The sequence below is a fragment of the Fusarium solani genome (assembly GCF_023522795.1).
Source record: "Fusarium solani strain SB1 chromosome Unknown bctg00000005, whole genome shotgun sequence".
NCBI classification, from domain to species: Eukaryota; Fungi; Ascomycota; class Sordariomycetes; order Hypocreales; family Nectriaceae; genus Fusarium; species Fusarium solani.
In genome coordinates, this window is record NW_027072153.1 from 3,333,105 (window position 1) to 3,360,302 (window position 27,198).

At 51.8% G+C, this 27,198-nt stretch overlaps 9 protein-coding genes across 9 annotated transcripts; 4 read left to right on the forward strand and 5 right to left on the reverse strand.

The window, feature by feature from the left end:
* Positions 1 to 818: 818 nt before the first annotated feature.
* MRS44_009507 (uncharacterized protein) lies at positions 819 to 2,082 on the forward strand (the record flags this gene model as incomplete). Its single annotated transcript, XM_046284416.2, has 3 exons — positions 819 to 921; positions 1,016 to 1,216; positions 1,298 to 2,082. The coding sequence occupies 3 exons, from the start codon at positions 819 to 821 to the stop codon at positions 2,080 to 2,082; spliced, it is 1,089 nt and encodes a 362-aa protein (XP_046124359.2).
* Positions 2,083 to 3,618: 1,536 nt separating this feature from the next.
* MRS44_009508 (uncharacterized protein) lies at positions 3,619 to 6,390 on the forward strand (the record flags this gene model as incomplete). The annotated part of the gene is made up of 1 exon (XM_046279803.2): positions 3,619 to 6,390. The coding sequence occupies one exon, from the start codon at positions 3,619 to 3,621 to the stop codon at positions 6,388 to 6,390; it is 2,772 nt and encodes a 923-aa protein (XP_046124358.1).
* A 4,076-nt stretch (positions 6,391 to 10,466) lies between these two features.
* On the reverse strand, positions 10,467 to 15,835 carry MRS44_009509 (uncharacterized protein; the record flags this gene model as incomplete). The annotated part of the gene is made up of 7 exons (XM_065621318.1): positions 10,519 to 10,600; positions 10,671 to 11,355; positions 11,912 to 12,163; positions 12,219 to 13,005; positions 13,070 to 14,805; positions 14,960 to 15,465; positions 15,621 to 15,835. Coding segments are annotated over 7 exons (4,263 nt in total), but the record flags the coding sequence as incomplete, so codon positions are not given.
* A 771-nt stretch (positions 15,836 to 16,606) lies between these two features.
* On the forward strand, positions 16,607 to 17,014 carry MRS44_009510 (uncharacterized protein; the record flags this gene model as incomplete). Its single annotated transcript, XM_046281752.2, has 1 exon — positions 16,607 to 17,014. One exon carries the CDS (start codon positions 16,607 to 16,609, stop codon positions 17,012 to 17,014), a length of 408 nt encoding a protein of 135 aa, XP_046124355.1.
* Positions 17,015 to 17,143: 129 nt separating this feature from the next.
* Positions 17,144 to 17,872, reverse strand: MRS44_009511 (uncharacterized protein; the record flags this gene model as incomplete). The annotated part of the gene is made up of 1 exon (XM_046274340.2): positions 17,144 to 17,872. One exon carries the CDS (start codon positions 17,870 to 17,872, stop codon positions 17,144 to 17,146), a length of 729 nt encoding a protein of 242 aa, XP_046124354.1.
* A 1,156-nt stretch (positions 17,873 to 19,028) lies between these two features.
* Positions 19,029 to 20,782, forward strand: MRS44_009512 (uncharacterized protein; the record flags this gene model as incomplete). The annotated part of the gene is made up of 4 exons (XM_065621319.1): positions 19,029 to 19,344; positions 19,393 to 19,673; positions 19,726 to 19,925; positions 19,975 to 20,782. 4 exons carry the CDS (start codon positions 19,029 to 19,031, stop codon positions 20,780 to 20,782), a joined length of 1,605 nt encoding a protein of 534 aa, XP_065477391.1.
* Positions 20,783 to 20,915: 133 nt separating this feature from the next.
* On the reverse strand, positions 20,916 to 21,794 carry MRS44_009513 (uncharacterized protein; the record flags this gene model as incomplete). The annotated part of the gene is made up of 1 exon (XM_046279802.2): positions 20,916 to 21,794. One exon carries the CDS (start codon positions 21,792 to 21,794, stop codon positions 20,916 to 20,918), a length of 879 nt encoding a protein of 292 aa, XP_046124352.2.
* Positions 21,795 to 22,350: 556 nt separating this feature from the next.
* MRS44_009514 (uncharacterized protein) lies at positions 22,351 to 23,148 on the reverse strand (the record flags this gene model as incomplete). The annotated part of the gene is made up of 1 exon (XM_065621320.1): positions 22,351 to 23,148. The coding sequence occupies one exon, from the start codon at positions 23,146 to 23,148 to the stop codon at positions 22,351 to 22,353; it is 798 nt and encodes a 265-aa protein (XP_065477392.1).
* A 1,803-nt stretch (positions 23,149 to 24,951) lies between these two features.
* MRS44_009515 (uncharacterized protein) lies at positions 24,952 to 26,680 on the reverse strand (the record flags this gene model as incomplete). The annotated part of the gene is made up of 4 exons (XM_065621321.1): positions 24,952 to 25,120; positions 25,172 to 25,591; positions 25,640 to 25,674; positions 25,724 to 26,680. 4 exons carry the CDS (start codon positions 26,678 to 26,680, stop codon positions 24,952 to 24,954), a joined length of 1,581 nt encoding a protein of 526 aa, XP_065477393.1.
* Between the last annotated feature and the right edge of the window lie 518 nt (positions 26,681 to 27,198).

The window sequence follows — 27,198 nt, forward strand, 5'->3', positions numbered from 1 at the left end:
GACGGGGGTCACCGGGGCCCAACGCGAGAGTCTCCAGATACGGACAGTCTCGCAGTCGCTTAACGTCCGCAGAAGTCGCACGCCGGGAAGCAAGGGGAATGGGACCCTATCCTGAAGAACTGGAAGAGGATTTCGGAGAGGCCCCAGGACCCGGGGGTCCTGCGAGGTCGGTGGGGGGCGTCGACTGCCAAGGCTGGATGGCAGACTCCCGACATTGGGGGAGGGCCTGACTTGGTAGATGAGGTGGGAGGGCAACGATCAAGCTTCAAGGGACCAGGAATAATAAGGGAATGGGAATAGGCCAGTCTGGAAAGGACCAGACTGTGAATAAATACGGGTCGGGATCTCAAGAAAAGGCAAGGCGGCCTAGATTTGTTAAATAAAAGCGACCTCCCCACCTCACAACACCGAGCCTTGTTCTCTCTTCAACTGAACCCCTACCCCCCCCCCCCCCCCGTTGAGACATGCCACGATCGTCATGTTACGGGGCTTGAAACTGACTTAACATTTGTAATCCTTACGGCCTGTACGACCAGGGGAGCTACTCCCCGTCTGACCAAGACCGAGCGTACATGGAAGAAGATCCTTGCCATTCGTCATGGCACTGCCACGAAGCGGGAATACTACCACCGTACTCCGTACTCTGTATAAGTAACCAGATGGAGGCCCCGCACACCACGCCGCAGAGGGCGTTTCCACCTGCCTCTATACCTTCCTCAAGCTTCTGGGGTGCCCACCACTAAGTTATGTCCAGCTTGTTACTCAACCAACAACAGGTCGGCCAATAATCGTTCAGACCTAGTGTGTGACCTACCGCCATGTCGTTCAAGAGGCCCTGCCCCGACTCAGACCACGAGTCGCCGCTTGGCCATCAAAGAGGAAAGAAGACAGAGCACGGTCGTTTTCCTCAACGAGCCTATCGTACGTACAGAGAGCTTGTCTTTCACCTCCCGTTCAAGCCCATTTTCCCTTTTTATTTTTTTTTCTTTATAAATATTGATAATATCATCCATAGGTGAACGCCTTAAGGCCAAACTTGAAGGCCTTGAAGATGAAGTGCCGGCCCCGCAAGAGCTCTTCATTGATGCTGCACCAACACCGAGGTCGGAGATCACCAACCCTCCTCTTGACTCCAAGGCGGCTTCGACCACATATCCAGATGTTGCGACACCAGCAGCTCATCACGATCTCATGACTAGCGCTGCTTTCGACCTTGGTGCGTCTGCAGCTTCACATTTTCTGCTTTAGGAGGAGCGGTCTGCTGACATGCGTGAATTGTGATTGTTAGTAAGTATAGACGCAGCATATCCCTCAGAAGGATGTCTTGGCAGCCATCACCTGGACTTTCCGACCGCCTCAGACTTTCACGCTTCATTGTCTCCGCACGGCACCTCTCTCTCGTTGGACCCGCAAAATGTTCTACGGAGATTACAGGACGACTGCTCCGTCATGAACATGCCATCATATTTCGAGCGCAGCAAACCTGGTCCTCTCGAATATGTCCGTCCTGAGATACCCAGCCATTCCGCTACAAACCCGCACCCGCGTGGCGGAAGAAGCATTGACCGTGCTGCTCCCGTCCAGGACCGAATACGCCACATCGTGGATTCAGCCATCGAGGCCGGCTTCACGACTTTTGATGAAGCTATAGAGGCCTACTATACGGAAACCTTTGATGAGACCTCGCCACTAGATCGGGACCAGAGACTGAGCCGCAATCGGCGGCTACCCCGGCTGCTGGGTGCTCTGCGCGATGCTTCCAAGGACTGGAGTCATTGGGAGCGGCGAGGCTTTCAAGAACAGATCACTCAAGGCGCTGAGGATATTCTCGTCGACGAGCTTGAGCTCTTCAGGAAGGAATACCCAGACACTGCTTTTCTCCGAGAAGTGACCAGCTCGGAGCTGGGAGGAGGCCAGACCGCTGGAACAAGTCGAGGGTCGAGAAACAGGCGAACATTCCAAGACAATGTGCGTGCTTCCCCCGTCCTCCCGCCGACAGAGTTCCCATCTCTTTTCCTCCCTGAAGGCTCTTTCCCCGCCCCGAGGGCGATCGCACAAAAGGCAACCTTTAGAACGGCCTGATACTGAACAATCTCGCAGCTCCCAAACCTATGGGCTTTGGCTACGACGCTTGTAGCGAGGACAAATGCATCAAGGCATGATTCCGACTGCGAAGCAGTCCTGCGTATCATGGAGACTTTGTGCGCTTCGCAAAGTAATGGGTCCTGAACAACAGGTCAATGGTGTAATAACAGGAGACGCATCCCACACAGAGGGCCTCTGTAGCCAACGCAGCACGCAATTTTGAAGACTGAAGAACCTACGGCCACACTGCTTGGTTCCAAAGCGGCCAAAGGATCAATTGTGAGTCCAAGGCCTCTGAAGCAGGCAGCCAGCCCCAGCAGAAGAGCATGCCGCGCAAATATCTTGAGAACGGGGTGGTCGCTCTCCCAGCGTTACTCTCGGTGTTGCTTGGCAGCCTCCCGGCAATTTTACGTAAACACTCCTACTGCTCGATGCACCTCTCAACATTCAGATCATCGAATCCAAGCAGAATCATTGCGTTGCCTTGCACACAAGGCCTTGCCCTCATTACGAACGTCAGTCGATCTGTCTCGTATGCTTTGTAGTATGCTCAGATCGGTCTCACGTTGAAGCAGCAAATATGCCCATCGGCCCAACCTTCAAGGCTAGCGCTTTTATGATCGACCGATTGTTATCAATCTTCAGGATGCGCAATGATGGCCCCTGCTGCAGGGAGGGACTTGGTTGCTCCAACAGCTCAGGCGAAAGCTATTTAGTCAGTACAGCTTGAGGAAGAACATGTCTTGGAACATGCAACCTGGCTCTCTCACGGGCTAGAGCGAGCCGAGAAAATCAATAAAGATACATCACGCTGTTCCCCGATTATATGTGCATCTATATGCGGCAACACGGCCCCTTGGTCTCTGTGAGAACGCAATTCATAGCTCCTCGTTTTTTTGGACAGTTGTCATAGCTTCATTTTTCTTGTAGAATGAGGCGGTGGCCTCATTGCTCCGTCCTCGATCTCCGTGTAGAAGGCTTTCCTTGGGAGAAACCAGTCTTGACGCGGCTAGGCATGCTTCCAGATGAGGGAAGGCCTGAGGGCATTGACGCACGCCTGTCACGTCTGCCTCGGACTTGGACCTGGATTACTTGTGATAGATGTTAAGCAGGCGGGTGACATGGTTCTTGGGTATCACATGAGTCACACTGTGAGTAGCGGTCTAATCAGTCCTCTCTTTTAGCCTGATAGGTAGGATTTTTCCATGACAGTATGCGTCTAAGCTTCCGAGGATTACATCCTGCAGTCTGATATTGTTGCCTTTTTGAGCTTGCTTAGATGTGGAACCGGCAATTTCTCAACACATCAAGGGACCTATATAACTGGGCATTGCGTCGCTACCCACCCCCCTTCCCCCATCCCCCTAGCGCCGTTTTCACTAATCCACACGCAGTCAGGACACAAGCACTTATATTTGATACCAGGTGCAGCCCTTAAAGGATTTCCCATTTACGACTCAAGATTTCCCATTTACGACTCAATTCCCTCTCTACATCTCAACGCGACTTTACCCAACTGCTGTAGCCCGGGCAATGGAGTTGCAAGGTGGCCCCTCCACGAGTACGTTGGTCGGGACCGATGCTATGGACCACACCACATCGCCCGCCACGGCTGCCATGAATATGGCGGCCAACTTTTACCGCGATGTCCAGGCGTGTGCCAACAAGCACGAGCGGCAGCAGTTGCACAGACAGTACCGCGACAAGATCCTCACAATCGATCAGCTCGGTGCCAACATAGCGGCGGCTTTCCTGCCCTTCCTCGGCCCCTCGGGTAGCCGTGAAGGCGGCGCTGATGCTGAGCAATGGTCCGAATTTGACCGCCTCGCCCAGCGCGGCAAGAATATGCGAGACCGGCAGAGCCAGCACATCAGACACCAGTCGGGCGTGATCGCCGCTTGGGGAGGCGAGAGGTTCCATTACTACGGCTGGGAGGCCCTGCCGCTGCCTCTCCTGCGACAGTTGCACGAGCTTGCGGTCCTGGTCCCGTGCTGGACCGACGTCGTCGACCTGCTGAATTCCAAGATGCTTGCCCGGCATGAGCTTCGCATGTTGCACGGCAATAACAAGGCGCTCCTGATCGGGGAGCACTCGGCGGCTTCCAAGGTGCAGAACCGCCACTCCCCTGTTGAACGCTCCGACATCATCTCGGCTCTGGAAGCTGCTCGTCAGAGGGCAACCCCTCTGGACCTTCGGCAGCAGATGGACCTTGCGGCGGAGAAGGTGAAGGGGGCTAGTCTAGGGGCATTCGGCCTCGAGCGGGATCTCTACAGCATGATTGTGCCATCAGTCAATGGTGATGGCTCGGATGAAACCGCCTCCTCCTCCTCCTTCTCCTTCTCCCCCACTTCACAGCCCCCTGGCGGCAGTGCACTGTTAAAGGTACCTAAGCGAATCAGGTCGGTGCCGAGCTCGGCGCAACCCACGAAGCGTTTGGCTGCTTCTTCGGAACGCCGCTTGACGAGAGTCGCCGTTATCCATAGTGATGGGGAATTCTCTAGTCAAAGAGGCTTGGAATCGCGAGTCCAGGCTGAGCCCCCTTCATACCCCACCGAGGCTAGTCCTCCTGAGCATGCAGACTCGGATTCTTGTTCGGGCGATGCTGTTGAGGTGACGGAAACGTTGGATGAAGCTGCTGGCGATAAAGGCGCGGACGAGCCAGACTGCAGGCCGAGAAGAGTACAAGAGCCGGAATCAAGAATTGAGGGCAGGCATGAGAGCGACAACCGGGATGATGAAGGAACTACTAGTGACAACGTTGGGGGTAATATGGAAGATGATGGGGCCAACGACAACACAACAGCACAAGGCGAAGAGATGGACATAGAGCCGGCAAATGAACCAGATCTTGAGGACATGAGACGAGTCGAGCCAGAGAGTCATGATGCTTTGCAAGACATGGCCGCGCTGTCAGAGGGGTCATATGCTATGGAAGTGGAGGCGCTTGATGCTCTATTCCACATGAGCCGAGAGAACAGCTCTGGTCAGATGCAGACACAAGCACACCTTGATGTTACGAGCCCCGACATTCCAGCGCCTCAAGCTACGGGGTCCAGCCCAGGCACCTCGGGTCGCAGCAGTGTCGAGATGCCGGATGCTTCTGTCGTCCAAGCCCATCCCGGTGTTGTCGACGAGCCTGGGCCATCGAGGGCCTTTCCAACGCTGCTGCAGACATTACGAGCGCGGTATGACCCTGAAATCAGCCGGTTCATTGGCAAACTACGAGAGCCTCACACTTCAGATGATGCGGCACCACACCGTCTCTTACAGCTCGAATGGATCGAGGCACAACGCTGGGCCAGCATCTACGTTGAGCCAGAGCATGTCTTGGGCCGGAGCTGTGTGGCTTCCCAGCAGGAGGCGGATGTTTGGTACCTTGACTGGGATACCTTCCGCTCCTACGGCGAGAGTGACTTTGCCTTCGAGCGTCCTGTTGTTTTCAAACAAAGGTTCCAGGACAGAGGCATGTATAATATCGCAGAGTACATCGACATGCTATGGCAGCGCTTCCCCGAGCAGGAGGTGCTCATACAGAACAGCATGATGGGCACGCACAATTCCATGAGCGTCAAGGACTATTGCATTACCGTTGCCGAGGTTGACCTCAGCTCGCCCGAGTCAGCTGCCCCCGTCAGCAACGTCATCAACCTCGGCCGTCTAGCCCAAGCCGACGAACCATTGCTGACCAGGCTGCCTCGATTTGGGCTCCTCTACATGTTGGCTGATCGCGTGGCAGGCGACATGGGCCGGAGCAGTCAGCTCAAGCTCAGTGGGGTCAAGGGCAGCCTTGGCTTTGACATGTTGGGCTTCTCGGGGGCCTTCTCTGGCTCCCGCATGGACCCTCTGGTTGGCAGCTGGGTACGTTGTCTTGCCGGCTTCAGCATCTGGGCCATCGCCACCGACTTGGACGCTGGGGACTGGCAAAGATTCTCGAGAGATGGCCGTGATTGGTCTCCCGAGGGCAAGAGTCGCCTCATTGTCCTGGAGCAAGACGATGTTCTGTTGATGCCGCCGGGCTTGCTCGCTGTCCATGCAAACCTTGTGCCGCGGCGCTGTCTCGCAGAAGGCGGCATGCTCTGGGACGAGTGCAGAATTCCAGAGATCATAGAAGGGCTGCTCTATATTGTCAAAAATCAGCAATGTGTCGACATGCCGCCTGGCATCGAGTTGGGGGCTCTTGTCGATTCATTGGAGGCATGGTTGGATGCTGACGATTGCATCTACCCATCGCCTCACGGCAGCAACACTAGTGAATATGATCAGGCAGTGAGAGCTAACATCCAGTCACTCAGAGAAATGTTATGAGAGCATTTGAATCCGATACTATCCTTTTTCTCTGCGAGTGTGGGTGGCCCGCCGAAGAAGCATGTTGAGTGAGCATACTGTAAAGGAGAACCTGGGGTTGTAAACTTTAACATTTGCAACAAGTATGTCCATCTTATCTAATGCGAACCTCCCATATTTCAAAGCGAATTCGAGGATAATAGATAGTAAGGATGATGGGTGCACAATGCGAACAAGGTGTATGTAGTAACTATTGGCTCAGGCCGACTCTGTAGTATATATAGGTCGCCGTGTACGAGAACACAGAAACACTACTGTGAGTCTTACCAACTAAGATCGGTTGTTATGAGAAGGCTTGGGTTACCAAGGCTAGCCAAGTTCGATACATATCCTGTCCTAAGAAATGGGCTAGGCAGGGTATATACTATCCCGAAGCATGGGCTGGCCAATCATGTACTGTCCTTCGGAAAAAGGCTGGCATATAATATGATACCCCTATCTGGCTAGCATGCAATAGGATTTCATATTATGTCCCCACACAATGGCGCAGTACTCTGTGGCCCCGATCCTGGGACCATCACCAGAGGACAGGAACTGGGACTAAATTACATATAAAAAAGAACCAAAGCCACTCCCGGATGCTGTATAAACTGGTTTCCGTCTATACAACAATTGCTTGCTTATGCCAGCACACAGTTCTGACACGGAAGGCAATACTGTGCCAGTACCCCTAGCACACGGCCCCGCTCCGAGCTCTGGCAGACAACGTTAGTTGACACCAGTGCCAGCTCTTTCAGTTCCCTGGGCTGATGGCGAGGTGCTCGAAGAACGAAAACTTGTCGTGAGGGAATGGACTACTAGCTATTCCTAGCCTCACTCCTGGTCATGCAGTATTGCTTTGCCTGGTAGCACCCCAATGCCCAAAGAGCTCTCGGCCGTCCTTGACATTTTCTTTGGGGTTTTTATCAGATTGGACACAAAGTGCTCATTTCAAAGCAACGTCGTCTCGATCGGGGTACTCCTTGAAAGAAAAAAGAAAAAAAAAAAGGAAAGAAAGAAATTAGCCCCAAGGTAGGAGTGTTTGTTCCCAGTTTCACGGCTGAAATCCTAAGGGGAGGATGCCATCCAGAAGCGTGGCATCAGCAGAGGGGGCCAGGTCCCTGGGACGGGAAGCAGATACACAAGTTTGAGGAGGCCAGTCCAAAGGACTCGTTGCCTTTAACATAAGACGTCATAGTCAACCAAACTGTAAAGGTTTATCGAACTCCCTCTTCGTTTAATTAAACCCAAAATGGCGCCTACTCGCCAATAGCAATGCGGAACGACGCCGAAGACGAGATGAGTGTCGCGAGGAACTCGCCCAACATATCAGTAAGCTAGGCCTGACTCTATTCTTAGTAACAGCCTGATGGGCTTACTATGTAGATCACAGGCTAGGCATTATCATAAAGCCTTCTGAAGTTCGCCTCACGCCTCGAGCGACCGACGTTTACTCGTGGCAACCTGTGCAAGGCAAAGAGGAGATATTCTCGGAAGTCGTTGAAGGCCGCGCTGAACAAGTTTCTCAAGGCGGCTAAGAAGGCTAGCCATCCTGTCCCAGATGCATCTAAACATTGGATATCGTTTCATTCGGAGGTGCCAATTCCTCCTGCACGCGAAACAAGAAGTGGAACGGCGATGACTATATCGAACACCTCTGACACTTCTACAACTTCTAAGTCTGAGAGTAATCCTGCACCTACAGCTTCTACTTCTCCTCCCTCTACTTCTTCCCCCCTGCGCCTCCTATTCGGTCTTCTATCGAGAACCGCCCCAAACAGCGAGGCAGCAACCTGCCAAAAGATATTTAGCCCTTATTCGATGCACTAGTGCCAGACATCACCGCTTCACTTAGTTAGTGAGCACTTCAACAAGATTGCCCGCTATATAGTTGCGATTTTGCCGATATAAAATTCCATTACAAGTTCCGCCTCAAGCATGAGTGTCACGACCTGACATACGCCCTGTCACGTGACATATCTCTACCCCGCTTTTCCCACCAATGGCTAGGGATCACCTCCTGCATCGTAATCTAAGCTAATAGATTACTTTTCTAATTATCACGGGCTAGGGCCCATATCCTTGCGGCTGTGCCGCAAGACGTACTGGGCTCGTGCGCGCCAGGGATGGGAAATTGTCCCACAGCTCAGGGGCACAGAGATGACCCATCTTCCTTCGTTAGTACTTCTCTCTCCAAGGTCTTTCTCTACTAATAGCTCATAGGCTCAATCCATTGGCGTTGAACCATCCTCAAGGCCATCAAGGTATGTGGTGGACGTTTAAATACAGATGTACGACGAACATCTTCATAACCAAGCGTCCAGCAAGTCCGGCGCTCTGGTTCCAACGATTTGCGGCGTAGAATTCTCAAGCAAAGCCTACGGAGGAATCTGGAAACTGCTGAAAATCCCCAGAGGGAGCCTGCATAGGAACTGATGAAGAGAGAGCTTTGTCTGTGAGACGGGAAAAGAAGAGAAAGAACTAGATAGTGCCATTTCTTCTGGCACTTAGCAAGCCTGCGAGTTATCTAATATTACCTCCTTGAATCTGCGATCTCTTATCTCGCCTAGGCATCATTCATAAGCCCCATTCACAAGCCCTATCCCCATTCCTTTAGACATACTTTATCTCACAGGCCTCACATATATTAAACTCCTTGTCGCACCCCCAGTATCTTAGTCCTATATGACTGCACATGAGCTCTCTGGGCATCCAATTAAATATATTTGGCCTTGCTATCACTACTACTGAACGCGTCGGATCGTCGGCGCTTTCTGGGTGCTGGGGTTGGTGAGCTTGACGGGATTCTTACCCTATAGCGACAGAACGATCGTCTAGGAGAATTCACAGGTGCGCAGTAAGCTCATAGTTGCCTTGGAAGCTTTCCTCAGCCCCATCGTCCAGAAGTAACCACAGTCGCTTGACAAGATTCCTGCGATCATCTGTAGAAGAACCCTGTTGGAATGGCTGTGGGTTGTCCAGCAGTTCTGCTGTGAGAAGAAATGACTGAAACTAATAGCTCCTTACCCAGCTATCGAGGACTTCATAGACGGCACGCATCTCTTCAATCACCGTTCGAGGAAGGGTTAAAACACTCCCAGGAGCTCTTCAAAGGTTGCTATACCCAATTTCCATGGCTTCGAGGCTGGTTGGTCTCCAATCTTCATCGATCCCACGGTCCGTATCCAGGAAGCCCTTGAAGGGTTGACAATCGAGCAGCTCATCCTTTAGCTTGGCCGTTAGTCTGATGGTCTCTAGATCAGACTTTGAATCGAAGTTGGCTGAGAAGAAATCTTGCGCTCACGTGACACCTAGCCCCAAGCGAAAACATGTCGCCCCTTGTTGTCAACAACTCTCCCTGCCTGGCTTCCCGCGCTTCACATCAGTTTTCTGAGTAGCGGTGTGTTATAGGTATCAACTGCAATAGAAATGGTGTTTACTTACTGGAGGCTGTAAGCTAGAACTACCTATCAACTGAGTTTGGTTTTGATCAGGCCCTAGACCAGCATGGACTGCAATTCCCATATCACAAAGCCTGAAGAGAAATATGTCCTTATCGGCGCCGTGCATCACAAATATGATGCTGATCAGTTTTCATGCACCTAGATGTCTCGAAACACTCACCGTTGGCGGGTTTGACATCGTGGTGAATGATGTAAGCTCACGGGCCCTCAAGAGCGGCGTTGTACAGACCATTCTTGCGTCTGATAGTTAAGCTGTAATGGAGATAGACCAGCGCCTAAGTCATTTGCCAGACCATCGCCCAGATCTCAACGCCGGTCAAGGTCCTCGGCGTTCATGCTGTCTCGCCCTCGACGAACTCACACCACTTGTTCTCTTTAGTTACCAAATCTTTCAGCTGTACTCCGTGGAAAGACTCAAGCTCTATTGCAGTACTCCATGTAGAGTAGAAACTCATTGCGGTGAGGGTCTTCTTCGGAGTCTATGTATTGGACAATATGTGGATGCCGGAGTTTGAAGAGGATCTGCCATTCGGACAAGTATTTTTGAACCTGTCAATGAGTATCATCTGCCAGGTCAAATGTTTTCCGAAAAACTCACTGGAACAGGTTAGTTGAGCAAGGGCTCAGTTACCTTGAGCAAACTCACTCTTAGTGCTGTCAAGTCGTCTTTAGACTCAAGCTTGAGCTTTTCTTGATCTTCGGCCTGTCTGGGCTCTTGCTTGCACGATCTGAGAACGTGGCAGGTACACTGGTTGCCGGATTTGATTTGAGCTGACAGCTCTGGGTCAACTTCATAACCTTGCCATCCCTCCTTTGCAGAGAGGCCCCTGGTGACTGCCCATGAAGTTTGCTTGGGCCAGAATCAAACCCGACGAAGATTTTGCTCCTGCCTCTAGCAGGATCGCTGCCACATCATCGCGTCCTCTCGCCTGTACTTCTTGAAGGGCCGTTAACGGAAGTATGTCTTTGATGTTAAGATCAATACGAGGACCACTTGCCGAGATCAGTGTTCTGATGAGATCAAGTGTCCCCCGCTTCACAGCGCAGTGTAGCGTTGTCCCATAAACACTTCGAATATTGGGATCAGCTCCGCTAGATAGCAACTGCTCAACAACATCCTCTTGAACAATCCACACAGTCAAGTAGAGGGAGATCCTCCCCAGACGATCCTGGGCGGTGACGTCGGCTTTGGCCTTGAGCACCGCCTCCACCATTGAAGAGAAGTAGTATTTAACTGCAAAATGCAGTACCGTGCGACCTTCCAAGCCTCCTTTGCAAGCGAGAAGCGACTCCGTGTTCGGTAAGGTGAGAAGAAAGGCCACGACGTCCGGATGAGATCGTTTAACAGCCCAGTGGAGTGCAGTCCAGCCATCATCGGTGCGGAGACAAGGACTGAACTTGCCAGACTGGATCATCTGCGACACCACGTTGACTAATCTAAAGGCTGAGGCGAGGTGCAGTCCCGTCATTCCCTTGTATGCTCCTATGTGACGTTTGGTATCTTCTTCTGATCTTGAAAACATAAACGCACACATTTCCTCAGCATGCCGGGACTCCAGCAAGATCGCAAGTAGGTTTGTATGTTGGTCTGATGCTGAAGCCACCTGGCAAGCATGTTGTCCTCAGAATGTACTGGTATCCTGAGACGAAAATCAAGCGACACGGGAGTCGGCATAGATGACCGCTTTGACGCCCTCTTCGCTAGGGAGGTTGGAAACGAAAGAGAAGCTATATTAAGTCCCTCTCTAAGTGATTTACATATACAGGGTTTTAAACCTAGTTTCCTTGTCTTTTCTCATAGCTACTGCTGGCAAATTAGCGGCCAAGAACTTTAAAAAGGTGCCTCCTTCTTATAGCGAGGTCATTATATAGTCAAGGTAGGGCAAGGTCCTTAGGCAGTCAAGGGATACGATGGGAACAAGATAAAATGATATAAGTAAAATAATCTATATATTTACTGCGTCAAGGTTTCCCTCAGAGCTCAACGAGCAGCCATCACGTCCTCTCAAACAACCTATCTAAAGAAAAAGGGCAAGCACTGATAGGCTCAGCCTTGTAACTATCATCGTCTAACGCAAAGTTGATCTCCATGGACGAGCCAGGCGCCTTGATCTCGATAGGTAGCCTGTAGACCCCGTGGCTCTCCATGCGGGAGATGACGGCATCATCGATAGACCAGCGATCGAGTCTTGGGCTGATGAGCTCGATGCGAGGGTTGCGCAGCTTCCGGATAGCCCGGCCCAGGCCCTTGACTGTGTCTGAGCCGTTTGGAAACCGGCACAAAATTTCCCCTGTTTGGTATATCTTCAGGGCATGCCTTCTACTTGGGTTTCTTTGCCTGCTTACCTTGAATGACGAAATTGCCGTCTTCGTCCTGGCGAGGCCGTTGAGCAGGCTCGAAGTAGAATGAGGTCGCTACTAGAACGCGGCAAACCTCGGCGATGCGGTCCTTGGTGCTCGGCTCCCGTAGGTAATTGGATGCGATCATCTCGATGGAGCCATTTTCCAGGGCTTCCATGTGATCTTGCGCAGGTAGGGCTTTCGATACCTCTGGATTCAGCCGCGTATACCATTTGGGTTGCATCCCTGAAACGCCCAAGCTTTTGTCCCACTTGTCGCCTGAGTCCATTTTCTCACGGAGGTGCTTATGGAGGTCCGAGATCTTGCCACTTGGGCACCAGTGCTTTCCGGAAGCCGCTCCTGGGCTCCAACCGTTACCTACTGAAAGCAGAAGATCTGGGTTGGTTTTCTCCTTCGTCGGCCAGATAAGTTGCCTTTCAGAGACAGCGACTGGCGCAGGGTTATTCAGGGATACACCACCATCCCAGTATTCGACACCTCGCCGATGCAAAGGAGCAAAATAAGACGGAGTCGCGCACGTCGCCCTCGCTGCCTCTCGGACTGTAAAATCTCGACCAGCCTCTGATATTACTTCATGCACGTACCGTATAGAGCTGTGTTGTTCCTCTGGATACAATCCCAAGTCAGCATGATCAATGTTGGCGCATATGGCATGACCAGACTTACCTCCCTCTCCTGACGGTACGTAGTTTGCTATAATGGTTATCTGTTCCTCGTTTCCTATGGTTGCTGTGACAAACACTCTCGTCGACATCTCTGATGTTCCGTGTGCCTGCTACGATCGTCCATGTCAGTCCGAACATCTTCCTGACGGTAGCCTCTGCGCTGCTACTTACTCTGCTTGCAATCATCCGCTGGTCGCCGAGGTCCCCATACGCTGCTTTCACGGCCGCATCGAACGCCTCCGGGGTGTAGAGGCTACTGGTTATCCACCATTCCAAGAGATGCGCCACAGTCCACTCACTATGTTTGGTGAAGCCATTGGTCAGCAGGTCCCTTAGACGGGTCGCTGCCTCCTCTAGGCCCCAGCCACCCATGCCTAGTCCCATGGCGAGCAGTCCGCCGCTACTGGTGCCCCCTATCAAATCGAAGAAACGCCGAACTGGGATCTCGCCGCCCAGCTCTTCCTCGATGGCAGCAAGGATGCTGATCCCGACGAAGCTGCGTACGCCACCCCCGTCCAGGGAAAGGATGCGGCGACCGACGTGATCGGGAAGATCGAGGAACTCGGCCGGTGGCTCAAAGGTATGGGGTGGGTGGTGTAGGCCGCAAGAATGAACCACTCTCAGCCTGTGATCCACGCTCGAGTCTCGCCCGCCAATGACGGCTAGGCAGGCACTGCAGATTCCGTGTCCACAGGCCAGCTGCTCCGAAGGGACGTTGCGGAAACACCAGGCGCATGTGACGAGGTCGAACATCTCCAGGCCAGGAATAGACCTGTAAAGATCCTCCATAGCTGCCTTGTGAATAAGCCAAGCGGCGTCGAGCCTCGATTTCGGACTGTGCTCGCTCCCGGTGGCCGCGATAACTTCGTCCACATTTTGGTCCAGATTGCTCAATGTGTCCCCAAGCTTGTTCTCCCATGTGGCGATGAGCTGATCGAGCAGCTCCGATTCGTGCGAACCTGAGCCGATTCTGTCACCTCGGCTGTTCTGGTGACAGAGATGAGCCCATCGCTTGTTCACGCATTGCGTGTTGGTCTCGGGATGTACGAATTGGCACTGCAGTGTGATGTAGGCGAATTGGTCAAAAGCCTGACCGATTCGGGCCTTGTAGGAATGTTTCGCCGTGTTCCATGCGTTCCCAGCGGATTGGTTGCCCTCGCCGCTGAATATGTCTACCAGGCTGCCTGGAAGAGTGTTAAATGCCCGCGTCGCATCGAGGACCACGGTCGAGCAGACGAGCGGCGCCAGGATGTTGCAGAACCTGACATCTATGTCGGGGCTTTCGTCTTGGGCACCCAAAACCTTGAAGGTTTTAATCATAAGCATCGACAGGCTCGTGGCGAGCTTGTCAGACGGCGGGTGTAGGGTCATAATACTCCCGAGGAAGTCGAACGGCTCCCTGACCTGGTTTGAGTAGTGGTCGAAAGCGAGCCTGAAGAATTCGTCCATGTCTGGGGCCGAGAGACGCATCTTTCTATGGTCCTTCTCTCTCTGCGACTCCTCGCTAGCTTCGCAGATCATCCCGTGCAGCTTCTGCAACTGTTCAGCCAGCCGTGGAGTTGATTGTCCTTGTGGAAGACGGATGAAACGAACTGACGAGTACGACGTCAAGAGAAGGTCCTGGAGGCTGCTGATCTGAATCCCTGACTTGCGGAACCTGGCTACCAGCGCTTTCACATTGTCGTTTTGCGTTAGAATATTTTTCTGCTGGTTGAATATATCCTGTGTAGTCTTGGCGGGATCCCATTCGGAGTCATCGTCAGATTGGTTCAGCACGATGATCAGATGAGGCAGGCTAATCCGGCACGTGGCAGCTGCATGAGACTCTTCGGCCCATTCCAGAAACTTTTCCAAGTCGGCCTCCATCTGACGAGCTGCCTGGCTGAGCATGACATTGACGACAACGTCTGAGGAGTTGTAAAGTAACTTCGGGAAGAGTTTTTTTCACGGCATGCTCGCGTTGGCCGTCAAACGCCAGGGGTCTCTTGAACCCAGACTGGAGGTAGCTAAAGCCCATCCTCGCCCATCTCTTGATCTCGGCAAGTCCCTCGGTGAGTCTACTGAAGTTGGCGGCTGAAGATGGCGAATAGAAGTGCGCCGTGGGGCTCTGACTCCCACCGTTGAAGCCCTCGCAGTCCGTATATAGCAATGGTCTTTCCGCTTCGGTATCATCGAGCATTGCGTCGCGGTAGAGATGAACATCGGCCGAGGTTGGGACGGAGTATTGGCGCTGTCCTACGACAGGCGTCGCTATGGGCATGCCTCGTGCTTTTGCTTTGCGCCGGGCAGCATCATCCCACACGTGTTCGAGGAGCAGTTGGATGATGGCGCTCTTCCCTACCCCGGTGTCGCCAGTGAAAGATACCAGCCGAGGAAAGGACGGAGCTTTTAGTGCAAACTGCTTGTGGTGTTCGGAGAGGACGAGGCTGAAGCGTGGAAACTCCTCGAACTCGAGCGAGCCAGGTCGACCGCCGATGGAGAACCACAAAGTGTCGTGGTCGTTCTGGTGCAACTGCTTCCGAGCGTCTTCCGAGGGCGTGGAGTACAAGGCGCGACTGATTAATTTACTACATGGGTTAGCAGTAAATTCCTTCTGTTGACATCACCGGCTTCTTACTGCCCATCACTGAGAAGGGTTCTTTTATGTTTTGTATTTTGTCGCTTGTGTGGTGGGCGCTTCGTGTCGCAAGTGTCACAAAGCTTCCCGCACTTTGTACAATACCAGTCGGGGGGGTTCTTTTCACATTCGGTACAGACGGCTTCATCCTCCATCGCCGATGGAGCCTCCTCAGGTTCCCCTGGATGCCCTGAAAGATTGCCTTCGCTGCTGCGGCGTTCTGGGGAAGGCTGGTACGTTTCCGGTGTTGCTGGCTGGCTGGATACGCCCCAAGGAGATTCCTCCTCGGATCCGAAAGCGAGGTGGTCCAAATAACCCATCTCGTTGTCTTGTTGCGATGATTCGGCTGAGGGCCGGAGAGTCAGGGCCCAGAAGATGCCCTGGAGTCAGGCAGGTGAGGAGTTTGAGTCAGGCCCAACTGAACCGCTCAGGTCTGCCCAGAGAATCGGGTGGTTGGGCACCAATGTGCAAAATTAGGCAGATTTGAAGGTTTGGTTGTTGGTTGGTTCGTTCCTCCCGCCGAGTGGTGTCGGCTGTAGCCTGCAGGTAGTGATGTAACTACCTGGTAGGTTCACGCCGGAAACGGTGGTGGTTGTTGGTATTAGTTAGCAGTCAGGCTTGGCATAGAGTTTCATTGAATCTTGTTCTTGGTCTCTCTCGCTCATTTCTTTCTTTGTCTATTGTTTGAGAAACGTCTAACTGGTGCTCTTTTATTGTAAATTTACGGATTTAGCGTCACCCCTGACAATGACGTTGTCAACATTCATGGAGAACTACTCCTCCAAACCGTCCCTAAACTTTCGAGACGATCTTTGCGATTAGCTTGCCACTGCTGTGCTCCAGACTCAACTCCTTGGCTTGGTGCACAAGAACATCCGACCTGAACACATCCTCATCCACCCACTTGAGGCCGCCCAGTCGCCGACCGCGAAACCCGGAGAAAAAAAATACCTGCTCTGAGCTTACGTGGATGGAAATACGCCCGAGAGGTCGAGTAGGGCGTGACACGGTTGACCGGCGACGTCACTCTTCAGCGCAAGATCTGTCAGCATCCAGAGCGCCAGCTCCCAACCGCAGAACGAGAGTACTCAATGGCGCACGATGTCTACAGCTTGGGCGTCTGTATGCTGGAGATACTCCTCTGGGAGAGTGTCCTGCGGCCCACGCCTCCATCCGTCTGTCTCGCATTCGTCGAGACGTTTACGCGTCTTGGCTTTCGACCAAACGAAGCTGACCCTGGGGACTACTACACTAAGTTCCCAAACAAGAACAAAGCCATCCTTCTTTCCATGAGCGAAAGTCTTATCCCTGCTGAAGCGGGGACAAAGATGACCCGCGTTGTGTGCGAGTTCTTGACGTGTCTAGACCGCAAGGGGCAGGATTTGGATGAAGAGCCGAATGATTATGTGATCAATGATGAGGCGGATAGGATCAACGTGGCTATGAACTTTGTCGACACGGCTTTGAAGGATCTACGGAACATTCAAGCGTCGATTTGATCTAACCTGATTTTCTGCACATGGCTGATTTGCAATTTTGACTACCTATTCAGATTGATAAACCAATGGGTGCTCTGGACTGTCAACTCGATGCCGTGGGCCCGGGCAGTACGACTTCCAAGTGATAGTTTACTCAACTGGAAGCCATTGACACGCCAGCTCTTTCATTTCCTGAGGGAAGTGATCCTCCTTGACTTGAGCACTCTCCCTCTTTTCAAACGCTCCATAGAACCGTTGCAGATTGGGCAAATCGTCCACCAAATGAAGGCCGTATAGATCCTTTGCAAAGTGCAACATCGAGTACAAGACGCAATCCGCGATGGTAACCTGACGACCATCTTCCAGATTATCCCCTTCGTAGTACTCGCTCAGGTGTTTCAGGGTCTTCTTGCAGTACTCGAGGGACAACTTGGCGGCGTGGGCATTGGTAGTCTCGGACATGGCGAAAAGCGCTGTGCCCTTGTGGCAGGCGAATCCAAAGTAATTGCATGCTTCACCTGAAAGACCAAGCATATCGCGGATTCGTGCCTTTTGTTCGGGTGCCTCTCCACGCATGCTGAACTTGGCGGCGCCATTGGCCAGTTCTTTCTGCCAGTCGTTCTGAGGTTCGGCGCAGATATCCTCGAAATACTCGAGGATAGCGACGGACTCCTTGATGAATGTTCCGTCGGGGAGTTTAAGCATAGGGACAGTGCCAGGAGGCTTCCCATCGGGAGTTGACATGCCTTGTCGGGTGATGGTGACGGGGGTGATTTTGATGAGGGGGGACGAGAGGATGCCCTTCTCAGAAAGATAGAGGAGAACTCGACGAGGATAAACTCCCCAAGGAAGAACAAAGAGTTCGAGAGGCGCAGTCATTTTGGCAGTGGTTCTATGCTTGTTGATGTATGTGCTGTGTGTGTGTTGGTTCGGCTGCTGGGCTATGTTGTCCAAAACATTCTCTCCCCTCTTTTAATGTGTCCTTTATATCCCCTGAGTCTATGGAACCTTGTTGGTCAAGGGGAATTAACGGATACTTCTTTCTATGGTCCCCGAAACGCGGAGACAAGGTGAGTTATTCACGACCCTGGTTTCTCTCCGGGGTCCATATCGGATACATTGGTAAAGTTCGGACACTTTCCCCATACGAGTCGCCGATGAGGAAGCTGGTTACAAATCGAGTTCGTGTCAAAACGGTTTCTCCTTTCAGAACGTTTAATGCCAGTCTAGAAACGGATATCCTAACTTTCAAGTAGTCTCCGCCGTTCTTTTACTGGCTTAGTGGTCAGGCACTCGAGCTCTCGATAGAGTGCCCTGGGCTGGTCCGGGTGAGATCTACTATAGTACCATCAACCAATAAGCTCTAGATCTTTACGAAATCCCCCAAGATTAATCTTTATGGAGTCCCCAATGCCCGATTATCCTCTCGAAGATCCAAGTTTCTGGAACTAGCCCATCAGGGGTATATAATAGACGTTGAAATGTAGTATCTTCTTGGACCTGCCTTCTAGCCGTTTATAGTAAGCCAGCCCGAATCACATGGTCTATCCAATGATCGCTCTCAAGAAGACGAGATTGGTAATTGACCCCGGTGTTCTTTGGAATTACTGCACTAGGTTAGCGCTGCACGCCTTCTCTGTGGGGCCTTCGGTGTCACTATTCCCATTAGAGTATCTCATACCGGCTCCTCCCAAGATACTCAACTTCTCCTCTACCAATCCTCTAAAGCAGTAGATAGTCCTCAATGAAACATGAGACCCATGGGTTCTTCTTACGTCACGGTCGGCGGGCCTTCCGATACCTATGCAAAGAGTTTTCTCTTGGACATGCAATGTCCGACTTTGATCTTCCCCTTCACCTTCACACATCACCTGCCTCATTTCGTTACTCTCACGCCCCGGAACAAAGGCCTTTATTTTTTATTTAACACTAATCGAGGGGTATATGCAGGTTCGTCGGCTTTCTGCATTCGTCATCCAACTCACACCCAGAGCCACTCAACAAAGACAGCCCGAAAGAGAACACCACTTGCATCATGACCTCCGAAACGAGCGAGAAGGAACACAAGGCGACATTTCCACCGGACGTAGTGGAAGAAAATACAGCCGATGATCTTTTGGCCAATCTGGGCTACAAGCCAGAGCTGAACAGGAACCGATCCACCCTGCAGGTGGCGTTCATGTCGTTTGTGTTGGCTTCGATCCCATGGGGCTTGTCCACGACGGTAACCTATCCAATCATTGGAGGAGGACCTGTCAACATCATATGGGGGTGGCTTGCCGTGTCTCTGATTATCCTGTGCGTTGCTGCATCCCTTGGCGAGATCACTAGCGTCTACCCAACTGCAGGAGGTATGTCAACAGTCCCTGTCTAATATCTCAATCTTATTTCTATCCTAGGTGTCTACTATCAAGCCTTTATCATCGCTCCCGCGAGATGGCGCCGTGTCGCTAGCTGGATCTGCGGCTGGCTCTATGTCGTCGGCAACATCACCATCACGCTATCCGTCACCTTTGGTAGCACAACCTTTATTATTTCCTGCATTAACGTCTTCGAGACTAAGGCTGGTGAGCCTGTGTTTGGGGACGAGCCATATAAGACAATCCTCCTTTTCATCGGCATAACTCTGCTTTGCAACGCAGTTTCTGCCCTCGGTAACCGATGGCTTCCCATTCTCGACGTAGGCTGCACTCTCCTACAACTGCTTGGTAGGCACAGCTGACACTCAACAGACCGCAGCCATCTTCTGGACCTTTGCTGGTGTGATTGCCATAGTCTCTACTATCCTCGCCATGTCTAAGAATGGTCGCCGCGATCCTAGTTGGGTCTTTACCCACTTCGAAAACAACTCAGGCTGGCCAGACGGATGGTCCTTTTGTGTCGGCCTTCTCCATGCTGCCTATGCCACCTCGTCAACCGGCATGATCATTTCGTGGGTGCAGCCCTATTGCCTTCTGATACTAGCTAACCGTGGGCTGTAGCATGTGCGAAGAGGTTCGCAAGCCTGCAACTCAAGTTCCAAGAGCGATGGTCGCTACCATTGTCATTAATCTCTGCGCCGGTCTTCTCTTCCTGATTCCTATCGTCTTCGTTATGCCGGACATTAGCGAACTACTTACTCTTGCACAGCCTGTTCCCTACATCATTAAATCAGCTGTAGGATCTTCAGGCGGTGCTTTTGGCCTTCTCTTCCCACTCATGGTCTTGTCTGTTTTGTGTGGCATTAGTTGTACGACAGCAACGTCTCGCTGCGTGTGGTCCTTTGCCCGCGATGGCGGTATCCCAGGCGCGGTTTGGTGGTCCAAGGTTAACAAGAGCCTCGATCTCCCCCTGAACGCCATGATGTTGGCAATGGTCTGCGAGATTCTACTCGGCTTCATCTATTTCGGATCTTCTGCCGCGTTCAACGCCTTTGGTGGCGTGGGCGTCATCTGTTTAACAGCAGCATATGCTACGCCTATCGGCATCAGCTTGTTTACCGGTCGGAAGCAAGTTAAAAAAGGTTCGTTTTACCTTGGAAACTTTGGCGTCTTTACAAATGTCGTCGCTATCGGTGTGTACCTCTCTGTTCCCATCTCGCACAAGTTCACCAGCTCACCTCGTCTTGTAGCTTGGTCCCTGCTCGCTCTCCCTCTCTTTTGCATGCCCTCGGTGCTTCCTGTGGATCAAACCACTGTAAACTACGCCCCTGTGGTTTTCGTCGCGGCGACTGCAATTTCGGGCATCTGGTACTGGGTCTGGGGTTACGAGAACTACGTCGGGCCTCCTGATGCAGGAGATCACAACTGAACTATTAGGTTGTACCTCAATACTTCATAGATATACCCTTTATACCATATCTTTCGGGTGTATGGCTTGCCTGGCTGAGGTCAAATTACAAAGGCCAAAGAGGCTAAAATTGCGTCCTCGTAGTTTTAGTCTGTCATGACTTTCTCGATTCATCCTCAAGGAATGCCTCGCACTCGGCTACTAGCATCGACGAAAACTCTTCATCGATACCCGAGCAGTCATTCTGCGCCTCCTCTAAGCCCAGCCGGCTGAGAATATCTTGTTCAACCTCACGTATCGAATCGTACTTTCCATGCCAACACTTTTGAATAATCTCTCCAAATACCTCGTCCCCTGAAGCGTCGGGAAACTCATTCCTGATGAGCTTGAGGATCTTCTGAGGCTCATCGATCTCGTGCCATGGCTCATGGCCAAACTGGATAGTGAAGATACAAGACCCAAGAGAGTACTGTTCGGTCATTGGGCCGGCGTCGGGGAACTGGTAGTTTTCGTACAGTTTGCCGTAAGAACCGCCTCCAGCCTTCAGCTTCTCCCCAATCTTGACTGTGCAGTCAAAATCACCCAACCTGATGTCTTCTTCAGGGCCCAGAAAGATATTGGCAGGCCTGAGGTCCCCGTGGGCGAAACCGAGATGCTCAAGCCAGGATAGCGCGCTCGAGAGCTGCTTGATCCATCGGTTCTTTAAATCTTGAGGAATACCGGGGTTCTTCAAGCGAGTTTTAAGGGTCGTGGCTTGGCGATGCATAAAGATACCTTCAGGCGCGCACAAGACGGCATGGACAATATGGGGATGCCGGTTCTCCATCAAGATCTTGTAGACTGCCTTTTCGCAGGCGATCTGAGCTTGGCTCTCCTCCATCATTGCCGTTTGTGTTGGGTGAGGGTTATCGAGAACGATTGGGCTTTTGAGAGCGAGATGCTGGCCGATGGCATAAACGTGGCCCGCACCCCCACTGGAAATGGAGTTATCGGCAGAAAGCGAGGGAAATGGGGGCCGTAAGACTGCGATCATAGTGGCACAGTTCCAGAAGACGGGGGGATGTATATTATTGATCAACTGAGAAGAGAAAGTCTTGTCTCTGGCGCTGGGACTATTAATGCGGGCGCCTGTAGGTAGGATGAGACTTCTAGAATGGGGAAATACATAAACGGGCATAGTGTTCCAAGGCAGCTCCTCTGTGAATGTCTCACGTGAGCTACGGCGGAAAATTTCGCCATATCTCGACTGACTATTGGTGCCCTCTGAAGTCAGGCTGTGAACGTTGCGTTGTGCGACTTACCTCATCTGTGTGAGGCTGGCGAGGGGTTTCAGACTCTGGCCATCACTCGATTCCAACGTGAATAGTGACGGGTTGGATCACAACTAGCTAAAAGTGAACTTAGCAGAAAGTATAATGCTATTTCGTACAACCCCAAGCTTTGCCCAGAAACGGTGTGAACCTGGACTTGATTCCCAAATATAACGGCAAGGCTAACACTGAACTGCCTGCCTCTGAACATGCCCGACAACCCTTCTCAAAACAGCCCGCCACAGACGTAACATAGAGTGGGATTAATCAGAGTCGTACCTAGGGTTCGAAAGGCATCGGGTCGCCCATTGGCCACACCTCGGGCGGTCTCTCATAGTCGCGCTTGGATAACTCCTCAACAGAGAGCCGATCATACACACCGGAGAGAACACTAACGTCTGTGTACATCCATCCTGTGTCCATCTTGGTACAGCCCTCCACAGAAGGATACCCATCCCGCCCTCGTCCGCTCGGTTTGCTGGTCCTATCCAGAATGGCGCAAACAACTGTCTTGGGGATACCAATAGCCCCCTGCTCAACCCACGCTTGGTATTGATCAACGGTATCGAGGCATCGCTGGTCAACGTAGATGCAGTACTTGAATCTGGGCCTCTTTCGGAGCCAGGGATCGTCGGCACCTGGGCCATCTCTCTCGACAGATCTGGCCGCGGCCCAGTCGGAAAATCGCTCTTGGACGTGTTGCTTAGAGGCGCTGTCGAGGTCTTCAGGGTCCTCAATTATGGTCCACTTGAGGTGCTTCCATAGTAGTGTTTCAAGCTCAAAAAACTCCAAGTCCTCCCTGACTGCCTCTTTCAAGAACTCGAGATAGCTCTCCCACTGCGAGTCGTTGGCATACGCGCAGCGATACACGACGAAGCCCCAGTTTCGAAATCCATCTTCCTGCATGTGTTGAATTATGCAGGAAAGTGGCTCATCCTTCAGCATGGCCCAATTGAGTTGCGGAATGCTATCCAGTGTAGGGTCAACTCCAGGAGGGTGTTGTCGAATACTGGAGATGACGGCGGGAATGGTGACGAGATAGTTGGTCATCCAGGCCGGGCGAGGAATAGGTCGCATATTGACTGACAGGAGGTGTTCGGGAGCAGGTGGGAAATCGAGGGGATATCGTGCTTTTCAAGTCCACAAGAGAACACGGTCGACGTCTTCTCAAGTGAGGTGAGTTTAACGTTTAAGCTTATATCTGCTCGTCAAAGCCTTTTTGGGACTTTATTAATATTTATAAGAACCCTTTTGGAAATGGTTTTATACTTTAGACTTTTGTCATCTTACTTTAAGGAGATTATCATGTGATGAAGTGAAGAGATGCTGATGAGAGTTTGCTAATGAAGCACGCGCGATATTCCCATCATAGCTTCACATCAAATATCTAGGAAATTCTAATATGTGATAAATTCTCTTCTCTTTTTACCTCTAAGCTTCATAAGCCGTCCGTTAGCGCCACGCAGAACTACATCATGAGTTACTCCGAGCTGGGCTGTATGACATGTTGACACCTAATTATTCAGTCCGCGGGATTTTTGGAGCCACGGACCTTGTGAAACTTTTTTTTCCGAGCCTGAGCCTTCTGTAGAGTCTAACTTTGGCTTTCGGCACGTTAGGCAAGGTTGGCCTCAGTGGTATGTGAGTGTCTATATATGACCATCATCTCTGCCAACACCAGGCAGCAAGCCATGCCCTTCTCCTCTCTACCATCATATCCATAATGAAGCCATATCTTCTCTCCAAAGCTGGTATGGCCATGTTGGCCACCCCCTTATCGTCTCTGCTCAGCAGCTTGAGCACACCTTGTATCCTTTCGACATTTTTAACCTCACTGATACTTGTTTTACGATGCTTAACACAACTGTCACAGAATGCTCAGGTCTGTTGAATGGGTATCTAGCAACCCCGTGAGTAAATTCAAATTCATAATGTCGTGATAGTTGAATCTAATAAGACTGGTGTAGGGAGGGAGCGTTTGAGCCTGCGAGAAAAGTGCATTTGGATCATATATGCGTCCCAACATGTCGTGAAGCACTTGTCAACTTTAGACCCAAGGTCGAAGAAGCCTGCAACACGACAAAGTATGCAGTTGCATTTCATTACGGTGACATGATCTTTGCTCGCAAGTGTGCTTCTTCGCTGAGTCGTCATGATCTTCGCCTGACTAACTCACCCATCAGCTACCTATCAGACTGATCTGTTGATCGTGGCCTAAGACGTTCACTGCTACAAAGACCGGTAAGGAATCCCATTCAATTCTTTATGTGTCTAGCACAGGGTGGCTGACCATCAACAGAGACACCGAGAAATTCTGCGATCAGTTATTAGCAGAATGGAGAACTGGTCGCGACACGAATTTCCCCATAGAGTGTGAGGACTGTACTCTTGGGCAGTGGATGAAACAACTTCAGGCTCCTATCCGGTACCATGACGAGGGAGCCTCCAAGTTCTCCAAGGCGACATCGGCTTGCGGCGCAACTGGGTACGAGTACGTGAAGCCGACGACCCAATATATAAGTCAGCTTACTATGTATATGGAAACATGGTTGGATAACTTCATCCCGCCTACGCCTACGCCTACGCCTTGAGCATGTGGGTGCTGACCGAGGGACTTGGGATGCGTGTGTGGGATCTCGTGAAGCGGTGGGCCTTGGCAACGACGGATTTCAGGATTCGTGGTCTCATCACCTTGATAAGAGCAGCCAAAGGATCTTTAAGACTTGGATCTTGGGTCACTTAGGTATTATTAAACGATAGAAGCAAGACTTTCTTGCCAGGGGTTGCAGATTGTATGCGAAGCGTTTACGCTCAAAATTGTATCTCTTGCTCTACAGAGTATCCCCCATCTATCTTCTTTCAACTCATATGCACTCTGTTTCACGCATGCTCGACCTCCTTGGTAAGAGGAACCGACTTTTCCTGTGCCTGAAGCTTTGCGATGCCTGCGGCCGAATCGTCGCCGTCGAACAGAACCGCAATCTCCTCCAGAGTAGGGCCCTTTGTCTCGACGAAGAAGAAGTAGATAGTCAGACACTCGATGACCAAGCTGTGAGATATGTTAGCAAATTCTTCACAACAGAGAGTCTTCGATACATACACAGCGATGTAAACAAAGTAGAAGCGCCACTCAAGCTGCTGGAGACCAAGAGGGTTCACCCATTGGTTAAACACGCCGCTCAGAGCAGTGAAACAGAAGCACAGAGTCAATCCCTTGGCTCTGATGCTGTATGGCAGAATCTCAACGGTATAAGAAACAGTCAAGCCGGGCCAAGCCGCTCCTGCAACGCCGTAGAAGAGGAAGATCATGGCCACGACAGCAATACCGGCAGAGGCAGACTCGGTCTTTGCGTATACGGCGCTGCAAGCTGTCCAGACGCTGAAGGATATGAGCATGCCTACGCCTGCAAAGAGGAAGAGGAAGCGGCGTCCGATTCGGTCGACGAAGAAGGCGGCGAAGAGGGAGACGAGCCAGCACCAGATTGTGAGGCCGCCGTTGATCAGGGATTGTGTGGTTGAACTGTCTTTGTTAGATGAGCAGATTTGGATGTTTTATTTCTTAACTTACTCAGTAATGCCGATAGTTTCAAGAATGGCAGCAAGCTAGAGAGTGGTTAGCCAGTCGCCTCAACAGCGTCGAGCAGTGACTTACATAGTATGACACCAGTCCATTTCCACTGCACTGAGAGAAAATAGCCGTAGCAATGATCAAAGCACACCTCTTTCGGTTGCCCTTTGTTCGCCAAAGCTCAGACCATCCGTTGCCAGATGCCTCGCGCTCAAGCCTGAGGGTGTTGAGAATCTCGGCATACTCCCATCGCACAAACTCATCGTCTGGATCATTGTTTCCGTGGTACTTGACAAGCACTTGACGTGCTTCCTCTTCTCTTCCCTTGCTGATAAGCCATCGGGGGCTCTCGGGGACGAACCAGATGGATAGGAGTTGGATCCCGGGCATCAGGCACTGGAGACCAGTAGGGAGAACCCATTGGAGGTTACCAGTCTGGTTTTTGAGAGTTCCGAAACAAGTCCATGCGGCTACAATGCTTCCAAGGTACCAGAGAGTGTTGTAAATAGTTGTGACGCGCCCGCGGTGCCTGGGGTGTGCAACTTCGGTGATCAACAACGGGCAAGTTCCGTTGGAGATATTGGATCCAAAGCCCATAATAAAGCGGCCAATCAGGTAGAGAGCGTCTCGGGAGCTGTGGTTCTTCTGGGGAAAGCACTGCATCAGAGCTCCAGCAACGACAAAGACGCAGCCGATTGCTGTTCCCTTCTTTCTGCCGAGTCCGTCTGCGATATAAGGAGCGAATATGAGGACGAAGAGACCACCGAAACCGGGCATGGCGCCAAAGATGCCGAGTCGGCTACCGGCGGGATGATCGAAGACTATTTCAACATTAACCAAAGGTCGTCGTTGTAATCGAAACACGTACAATTCTGCCAAGAATCCATTGTCTGAAGCCCGTTGAGTAAACTTCCGTCGTATCCAAGGGTTGTAGAACCCAGGAAGAGGAAGAACATCATGCCGTAGAGTTTTCGAAGCTCGGTTTGCTTCCAGAAGGGTAGGGTTGAACCTTGGGGGACATGGTCCTCTAGGGGAAGTCATGGTCGACCACGTCGGACTGAGTCTCTTTCTGGCCCATTGTTGCAGCTCAGATTCTCAGGATGGGGGTATTGATGGTGATGATTGTTGTGTTGCCTCGGTATGATGGCCAAGTTGGCTGTTCGTGCCTCAACATCCAGGGGATCTCGATACCTTATATCCTCATGACCATGGCGTAACTCGACCCGCACCAACCTGCAAAGACATCAGCCAACAGTTCACAACCGGCTTCTTTCACCCATGACAAGCCCTCTGCCCACGCGAGTCTCACCATCAAGCTTCCGAGGCTACGCTTTCATTGGCGCGCGTTTGGCAGACTGTCAAGTCCCATCCCCATGGGGAAGACAGGAGAAATGGAGCCATGCAGGTCACGGGAAGGGTTGCAACAGCAGACGAGCAGAGGCTAGCATCCGATCGGGATAGGCATGGCTCTGGGCTGAGGAGGTTGACCCACCGTGGTGATGGCTTCAATTGGATAGACTGACTCGTCTAGCGGGGAAGGATGCCACCTCCTGGTCAAA